Raw genomic sequence first — 9,595 nt, 5'->3', positions numbered from 1 at the left:
CTTCTTTGTCTCTTGTAATATTCTTTGTTTTAAAGTCTATTTTGTCTGTTATGAGAATTGCAACTCCAGCTTTCTTTTGATTTGTATTTGCACGGAATATCTTTTTCCATCCCCTCACTTTCAGTCTGTATGTGTCCCTAGGTGTGAAGTGGGTCTCTTGTAGACAGCATATATATGGATCTTGTTTTTGTTTCCTTTCAGCCAGTGTATTTATTTTGGTTGGAGTATTTAATCCATTTACATTTAAGGTAATTATTGATATGTATGTTCCTACTACCATTTTCTTAATCATTTTGGTTTTGTTATTGTAGTCTTTTCCTTCTCTTGTGTTTCCTGCCTAGAGAAGTTCCTTTAGCATTTGTTGTAAAGCTGGATTGGTGGTGCTGAATTCTCTTAGCTTTTGGTTTTCTGTAAAGTTTTTATTTTCTCCATCGAATCTTAATGATATCCTTGCTGGGTAGAGTAATCTTGGTTGTACGTTCTTCCCTTCCATCACTTTAAATATATCATGCCACTCCCTTCTGGCTTGTAGAGTTTCTGCTGAGAAATCAGCTGTTAACCTTATGGGAGTTCCTTTGTATGTTATTTTTCGTTTTTCCCTTGCTGCTTTCAATAACTTTTCTTTGTCTTTAATTTTTGCCAATTTGATTACTATGTGTCTCAGCATGTTTCTCCTTGGGTTTATCCTGTATGGAACTCTCTGCGCTTCCTGTCTATTTCCTTTCCCATGTTAGGGAAGGTTTCGACTATAATCTCTTCAAATATTTTCTCTGGCCCTTTCTCTCTCTCTCTCCTTCTCGGACCCCTATAATGCAAATGTTGTTGCGTTTAATGTTGTCCCAGAGGTCCTGCCTTTTCATCTTGTCTATCTTTCTGTGAATGTGGTTTCTGTCCCACAGGCTGCAGGATTGTAGTTCTTGCTTCTGCTGTCTGCCCTCTGGTGGATGAGGCTATCTAAGAGGCTTGTGTAAGTTTCCTCATGGGAGGGACTGGTGGTGGGTAGAGCTGTTGCTCTGGTGGGCAGAGCTCAATAAAACTTTAATCTGCTTGACTGTTGATGGGTGGGGCTGGGTTCCCTCCCTGTTGGTTGTTTTGCCTGAGGCAACCCAACACTGGAGCCTACCTGGACTCTTTGGTGGGGCTAATGACAGACTCTGGGAGGGCTCACGCCAAGGAGTACTTCCCAGCACCTCTGCTGCCAGTGTCCTTGTCCCCACGGTGAGCCACAGCGCCCCTCCCGCCTCTGCAGGAGACCCTCCAACACTAGCAAGTAGGTCTGGTTCAGTCTCCCTTGGGGTCACTGCTCCTTCGCCTGGGTCCCAGTGCACACACTACTTTGTGTGTGCCCTCCAAGAGTGGAGTCTGTTTCCCTCAGTCCTGTCAAAGTCCTGCAATCAATTCCCACTAGGCTTCAAAGTCTGATTCTCTAGGAATCCCTCCTCCTGTTGCCGGACCCCCAGGTTGGGAAGCCGGACGTGGGGCTCAGAACCTTCACTCCAGTGGGTGGACTTCTGTGGTATAAGTGTTCTGCAGTCTGTGAGTCACCCACCCACCAGTTATGGGATTTGATTTTACTGTGATTGCACCCCTCCTACTGTCTCATTGTGGCTTCTCCTTTGTCTTTGGATGTGGGGTATCTTTTTTGGTGAGTTCCAGTGTCTTCCTAGGGTTTCTCAATCTTAGCACTATCAACACTTTGGGTGAGATAATTTTTCTTTGATGTGTGGGTTGGGGGGGGTGTCCTGTGCACTGTAGGATATTTAGCAGCTTCCCTGGCCTCTACGCACTAGATGCCAGTTGCCAGCACCACCCCAAAATTGTGCAACCAAAAATGTCTCTAAACATTTTGAAAGGCCCCTGGTGGGGTGGGGTTGGGGGGAGTCAGCCTGGTTAAGAACCACTGAGGTGGAAGATTTCTCTAGTGAGACCTGCTCCTTACCTGGAGTATGCAGCAACCTCACTGTCCAACCCAGCAGAGGCTGATGAAAAAAGTTGCCTGTCATTAATCCTACTCCTGCTGGGGAGCCCCATAAGGTGAGCTCAGCTGCTCAAAACCATGTAGGGAGGTGATCTGATTGAGGAAGTGAAAGGACTTCATAAACCTGAGCTCTGGCCTCCCTTCTGGTCCCACCCAGCCACAACCCTGCTTCAGGAGAAGTGAGCATTCACTCTTCACAAGGGAAATGGGAGAGAAAAGTACAGTCATCCCTCAGTACCAGTGGGGGATTGCTTCCAGGACCCCCTGCAGATACCAAAATCAGCAGATGCTCAAGTCCCTTACATTTGGCCCTTCGTATCCTCAAATGCAGAACCCATGAATACAGAGGGCTGACTGTACTTAAAGGCTACCAAGGCAGGTAGTAGAGGAGAGCACTAAGGAATGGATAGGCGGAAGCCAGCAGTGCTTTGAAATGAGAGAAGCATCCATAGCAGGGGGTGGATTGTACACTCCATTGGGATCCCTGCCCTGTTCTGCTCTTCACTGTAAGACATGAGGCCCTCACTCACCACTCAGTTCAAATCCCCACCAGGGTCTCTCACAAAGAACAGCAGGAAAAAATCACAAGGTCAAAGAATAGGGTTGGAGGAAGGAAAGGAAGGAACTCCTAGTCTGATATTGAGACTACAGCCTAGGTAAAGGGCAGCACCACTGAATTGAAAGCCCAGGATCCCCAAGCCCTACTGCTATCTTCTCACTGGGTAATCTTGGCTAAGACTTTTCCCCTCTAGGCCTCCAATGTCCTCATGTGTCTCACATGGGAATAACGCACCCCACCCAATTACCACCACAGCTGTGGTGACCCTAGGAAAGAACAGAAGGCAAACAAATACAGCATTCATGTTCATTGCTTTTTATTGAAAGAAAAGAATCAGAAGACAAGAATGAAAATAATAAGAAGCAGAAGCAGAAGTATGGAAAGAAGAAAGAAAGAAAGGAAAAGAAGTGTAGGGAGGAAAGGCAGATGGAAGTGGAGGGTGGAGAGGGCAGAGAGGTGAAGGATGATGGGTAGCCCGATTTCTTTGACATGGGCCTTCAGACAATGGGACATATCATGGGAAGCTTCTTTAAAAACCAGAAGACATTCAGGATAAAACTGAAGAACAGCAGGCAGTTGATATGGGTTGGCAACTCAGTGGATAGGCCATGGAAGGACTCCTGGAAAGCTGACTGCTCCACTGGTGGGTGTTGCAGGTGTCCTACGTGAAGGCAATCGACATCTGGATGGCTGTGTGCCTCCTCTTTGTGTTCGCTGCCCTGCTGGAGTACGCTGCTGTCAATTTTGTCTCCCGTCAGCATAAGGAATTCATGCGACTTCGAAGAAGGCAGAGACGCCAACGCATGGTGAGTATAAATAGGGAGGGGCCCACTTCCTTTCTCCTTTGGACTCGTTCCTCCCTACTACTCCTCCCACAAACCAAGACTCGACCTAGGCTGCAAAGACTAGACAAGCAATCAGGACCCTGGATTCTAGTCCCAAGCTGGTCACAAATAAGCTAAGTACATTAACCTCTTTGATTCCATTTCTTTTTCTGTCCAATGGGACATTAATTCCTGTAGGGCAGTCTAGCAGACTGATTAAGAGCATGGGCATAGTAAGCACTGAAAAAATGTTAGCCAATATTAGAACCTTGTCAAGTTAGTTAACATGAGATTGCTTTGAGAATAAGTAGTGGTTGCTCCTGACTCTCCTCCCACCCAGGAGAAAGGTACCCCAAGTTGTCATATACTGTTTGGTGGTTAAGAATTCAGATCAGGCATTGTTGCCTTTCTAGGGGAGCACTATAAAAGGGTCCCCATAACTAAACTGGAATTGAAAAACCACCACTTGCCTCTTCTGGCTGTTGGATTTCTTCTCCTTGATCTTCATTGGGTGCATCAGAGTCGTTGGGCATGAGCTGTTGTTCTCCCTCGCTCTTGTTTGTTAACCCCATTTCTTCTACAGTAGAATGATCACCTGGGGAAATAGAGTAGGGATCTTGTCATCATGACAACAGAGGCAGTTCTTCCTCCCCACCATTGCCCAGACCATAGGTGCTAGGTACATTGCCATGACAACAGAGGTGCCTGGGCCACTCTCACAGAAGTCAGTGCCCAATTATGAGCAAAGCTAAAAGCCTTTGCTGAGCTACATACTGGTCACTTAATCATCAGACACACAGAGCTCTGGCCTGTCTTGAGCTCTGACTCCTTGTTTTCTGCCTTATCTGGAGGCTCCAAAGCCAAGCGGAAGGCACATATGACCTCTTGGGGGAGAGGAAACAATGTTCTATCTAAGCCCACTGGCTCTAGCGTGTCGGGGCCACTCTAGCACTAAGGTTCTTCTCTCAAGAATTCTTAACATCCCACCTCCCACTTCAGCTGCTCCTGGAGTACCCTTACCATATGTCTGCACTAAAATTATCCTCCGGGATTTCATGTTCCTTGCTAAGGTCCCTTTCTGCTGAGGGCAGGGCTCCTGCCTCACCTAGTGGTTTGTCGGAATTTATCAATTCTTGCCTGGCTTCAGTCCTTGAGTTGTGTCCTGGGAAACACGCCCTCTAGTGGATTGATCCATAACTACATCTCCTTGAGTAGGACCGATTCTTCAAGAGACCTAAAAGCCTTCGTATCCCATGCTGAGACTTAGAAAAAACACATGGACTTGGCAGAAGGGCAAGAAAAGCAGATGCACCCTTTTCTAAGCTAAATGTCCCCACCTCCTTTTTAGCTGTGTCAAGCCTGCCCGCAGGTACCAAAATCTTATCTTTATAGGGGTTTTGATCTTGATGCCTTCTCAATGCCTACCTTGGGAAAGAAGAGCAGGCTGCCAACCAGTCCCAGAGTCCTTTTGCCAGCTAGATTGCCTGTGTGGGTGCCCCAGCAACAGAAGACTGCTGCAGTTACTGTAGAGCTACTCCAGGTTGACACTAGTCCCACCCCCTTCCCTGGACCTCTCCAACCTCCAACTGCCCACGGCCTATCCCCTCCTGGTCATGTATAGGGTGATCCTGATCTCATAATGAAGTCTGTCATAACCAATGCTCAATAATTGCAAAGTTATAACATCAGCCTGGGCCCTGCTTAGGCACCTGGATCCTGCCTCAAAGTGGACTGGGCTTATGATTAATATAAATAAAACCTGCAAACCAAAACCTGTGCCATTAGTCCTGTCCCTTTTTGAGTTTCCTAAAGCCACTGCCATCCCAGAAGAAATGTAGCAGAATCCTAGAGGTCACTGAGCAGGCTGAAAAAGTTGATGCAGGGTTAATCCATTTCTAGAACCTCTCTCTGGACCCTGCTGTTCCAGCTAGAGGAGCAGTTTTTAGTCTTGAGAGGAGCCCTCTTAAGGGAGAGAGAGAATCCATATGATTTTCAGGAATCCCTTAGTCAAGAGCAAGTTAGGAGTATTCTAGAAGCCAGCCAGCTGTTCACCCAGCTCCAGACTTCATTCTGTTCTTCTCAAATCTCTCCTCAACCACCCATCTCCACAGCATGGTGATCTCCTTCCATGTCACGGTCTAAAATATTGGCTTGGCCAAAAACTTCGTTCGGGTTTTTGGGCGACCCAATAGCTCAATTTTTTTCCCCAGACATTTCCACTTTGTCTTCCCAACTAGTCTAGAAACCCTACAGGGAAGAGTCTGTCTCTCCTTTTTTATAATCTCAACAGGCCCTGGCACCAGGTTCTGGACACAGCAGCCACAGAATCTACTCCACCAACCTTTGCAGGCTGATTGGCAAGGGCTCTCTTTCAAGATGGAGAGAGAAAAAGCCTTACCATTATCAACAGAATAACTTGAGAAATGGAAGAAATTTCAAAATACTGCCAAATCCTCTCATGTGCTTGATCCCAGAATGCTGCTTGCCTCTTTCCATCCCCCAAGACCCTCCCCCATTCTCCAATTTCCTCTCTCACTTCAATATATATCACTCAATATCTATCCCTCCTTCCCATTTCCACATCTCATCTCCCACACCGTGCATTCCCACCCCAGCTTGGTTTTGGAATATCCTTCCTCTCTAGCTCCCCAGTCCTCCCCTATAGATATGTGCCACAGAAATGTTCTATTTCAACAGCCATGGAAGCCACAAAGTGGAGTTTAAGCCTCCATTGTCCCTCCCAAACACACACACACACACACACACACACACACACACACACACCTCTCAGAATTTGGCCTAAACAGGTAATACCCAAATCCAGGATCCCCACCCTTGAATTTTAGGCCACTCATGTTTGCTCCCCCAACTACAAGTGGTGCAACATGTTAAAATTAAAAAGAACCAAGGGTGACATTCTATTGGCCATATTTTCTCTCCTGTGTGAAATAGCTTTTTCCAGCCGAGGGATATTTCCCAATAATTCCCTTTAGATTTACTGTGATTGGAGAAAAGGGGAAATAATTAGATCTATAGAAACAGAAAGAGCAGTTGGATTCAACTCTTTCAGAGCTTTTTGCGAACAAGTATATTCCATGCTTGTATCTCTGGCTGGAGAGCTGAGAGGATGAGGAAGAGCGGCACGGAACAGGGAGTCTGAGGGGCTCTGAGCTGGAAAGCAAACGGAAAAATCATTTTATTTACCCCCTCATTCTTCACTTGTGTGGGAGATATTTTGTTTGCCTCTGGTTCTTCATCTATAAAATGGGTCCAGCACAACCTCTCTGGTGGAAACAGCGTGAAAATGAATTACAGAATACAGATGAGGTGAGCCAAGGCCTGTGGTGACAGGTTATGTAAAGAACTTTGAGAACTGAGGCTGCCTCACCACAACAACTCAGGGTCAAAGCATCACCACAGGAGTGAATTGCCTCTGGCCTACACATGTACAACTCTCTCCACAGAGACTGGCAAAATCGAGGATTGAATAGCAAGGCTCTCTGGTGGGCAAACTTAGAGAGACCCTTCCCTATGCCAAAGGTGCCACTCTTTCTAAAGGCCGAAGGGCATCACGCCCTTGTGCAGTGGTGGGGCAAGGAGTAATTGCTTTTTCTGCCAAGTACTCTGTAGCTAAGATTCTCTTCTGAGTAGACTCTTCAGTCTGAGATCCTGAGAGGAGGCTGGCTTCATGAGAACAAAGCCATTCCCTGTCCTGTACTCTGAGGCATGTGGTTCATCAGTCCATTCATTCATTCAACTAATGTCTACTGGGTGCCTATTGGATGCCAGCTCTGTGCTAGGCACTGGGGACACAGCAGTGAGCAAGACCGATGCCCTTTCCCACGTCTGTACTATGAGCCCACAGGAAGCAGAGAAAGAGGTGGGATCTGTTGATAAATCTCTGACCTGAGCTTGTCTGCCTCTGATGCCCAGTGACAGGCTAGGCCTTCTAGTGCTGTCATAATCAAGACTCACTGGGACCCACCACACCAACATCTTATCGATTAAACCACTTTTCAGTGGGTTACTATAGCTACAGAGATCTCATTATAAACACCCTATGATGTCCTTCTAACTGCATAGCATGTGTAAAATCCACTTTTATCTACACTTTATGTATATCTGTCACATCCATTCAACATACACGTGCCTTATTCTGTTTTAGTATTGAAAGCCCCTAGTCTCAGGAAGCCCCCAGCCTTGGACAAACTGAGAAGATAGTTGGCACCATCCCACAAGGGGGCATTTCACTTCAGGTTATTTCTTACATAGCTGAAGCTTTTACTCCTGTAAACATCAATACTTTACAAAATTATAACCATCTTTGAAAGAAGTATTTCTAAGTTTTGGCATATACTTACCTGTCCTCTGTCTAATTTCCAGGCTGTGAACCACCACTTTTGATAGTGGTATGTCCTTTAGAAGTAGCCAAAATTGGGCAGGTTTGGGTTATATAGAAACCAAGAGTAAATAGGCTCTGAGTGGGGCCCTGAAAGGCTCTTATATGAGTAAAGTTCTCTCTGTTGATCACTCAGGGGCTTTGGTTCTCTCTCTCTCTCTCTCTTTCTCTCACTCTCTCTCTCTCTCTCCTTTTCCCTCTCCTTCTCCCTCTCCATCTCTCTCTAGATCTCTATCTATCTTTGTGGCCTTACCTTCTGGCTCTCAGCTGTGTTATAGCTACTTAAGATTGTCAGCTGTCATTTATTAGACAAACTTTGTGTAGTCTGCTACATTGCTTAATGCTTATATAAAAGTTTACCTCTTCAGTGTTAATGTGTTCATCAGAATGCATATATTGTACATGAATGGAATGTGTATTGGGTAATAAATGTTACCCTAGAAGCTCACGTACCTGCAAGAGCATGATCAGCTTTACGATATTCAGATAGCCCACTAGGTTATTTGAAACTTTTGGAATTTTCAGCGTTAAGTCGAGATAAACATTTTTTTTAAGATACTATGTACAAGCAGAATTAATTTTGCAGCTTTTGGAAGTCATTAAAGTCAAGTTCCCAAGTCTAAATATCTCAGCTGTGCTTTCTAAAGGTTTCATTGTTCTGTTTATTCTGTTTATTACCAGTCAGAGATAACTTGACATTGAGATGTCCCTCTCGCGGTAAGGTGGCACTTCACTGGGTTTTAGATGGCTCTAAATGATGTTACGCATTTTTAAAAGGCCGCTCGGGGCTTATCTGCAAATGGAATCATAACATATACCATCCGTACCATGTATAGCTGCTTAACATACATCTATCTCATGAGTAGTTTTGTGGCCATAAAAAAACATGCAATGGGCCTGTGTACCCAGCCACCCTGTCTGCATAGCACCACCTGAGATATTTGTGTGGCCTGGTCTCTATTCCTCTGCCTTAGAGCTGTGACCTCAAATTCTGCCTTTTCTTCCATGTAATTCCAGGAGGAAGATATCACCCGAGAAAGTCGCCTTTATTTCCGTGGCTATGGCCTGGGCCACTGCCTGCAGCCAAGGGATGGAGGTCCAATGGAAGGTTCTGGCATTTATAGCCCCCAACCTCCAGCCCCTCTTCTAAGGGAAGGAGAAAACATGCGGAAACTCTACGTGGACCAGGCCAAGAGGATTGACACCATCTCCCGGGCTGTCTTCCCTTTCACTTTCCTCATCTTCAATATCTTCTACTGGGTTGTCTATAAAGTGCTACGGTCAGAAGATATCCACCAGGCACTGTGAATAGGAGCTAAAGAGTCCAGCTCTTGGCTTCCTGCTTCCTCCTGGGTGGGCTTTCCCCCTGCATTAGATTCCATCAAGGGCTTGAACAGTTCCTTCCTGATCTCCCACTCAGAACTTCAACAGCCAATCCCAAAGCTATGTGGGTCTACAATGCAGGGTGCCAATGGTGGCTTTACTTAGAAAGATGGATTACCTACCCTAATTCAGATTTTCTCCATACTATCCCATTTCTCATGCAAGTAAGGTTTGGCCATGTTCTTGGGGCCAGGATGACCTTCTTCCCTGACTGGAGCTTCTCTGTTTTTCAGTTCTCTGGTGGAGACTATTCAGACCACTGCTACTAGATTCTGGCATTTGTCATCTTAATCTGCACCAATCTTTGCCCTGCCACCTCCCACCCAGGGCCTGACCATTACTGTGCCCTCTGTACCTTTTACCACAGGCTCAAACAGGGAGTCTTTCCCATCCACAAGTGCTACCCTGTGTGACCCAGTCAGGTTTCCTTGACTGTGGGAGGAAGGCAAGGG

At 46.0% G+C, this 9,595-nt stretch overlaps 1 protein-coding gene across 1 annotated transcript in view; it reads left to right on the top strand.

The window, feature by feature from the left end:
• Nucleotides 1–9,068, top strand: part of LOC102977986 (glycine receptor subunit alpha-4) — a 26,643-nt gene extending 17,575 nt beyond the window's left edge. Inside the window, exons 8-9 of the mRNA XM_024117418.1 lie at nt 3,194–3,343; nt 8,778–9,068. Coding sequence (XP_023973186.1) covers nt 3,194–3,343; nt 8,778–9,068 — 441 coding nt within the window. The remainder of the gene's footprint in view (nt 1–3,193; nt 3,344–8,777) is intronic.
• Nucleotides 9,069–9,595: the final 527 nt, after the last annotated feature.

This window comes from Physeter macrocephalus, chromosome 21, assembly GCF_002837175.3.
Source record: "Physeter macrocephalus isolate SW-GA chromosome 21, ASM283717v5, whole genome shotgun sequence".
Taxonomy (NCBI): domain Eukaryota; kingdom Metazoa; phylum Chordata; class Mammalia; order Artiodactyla; family Physeteridae; genus Physeter; species Physeter macrocephalus.
Note: the sequence above shows the minus strand (reverse complement) of the source record. Positions and strands in the feature narration are given on the sequence as shown.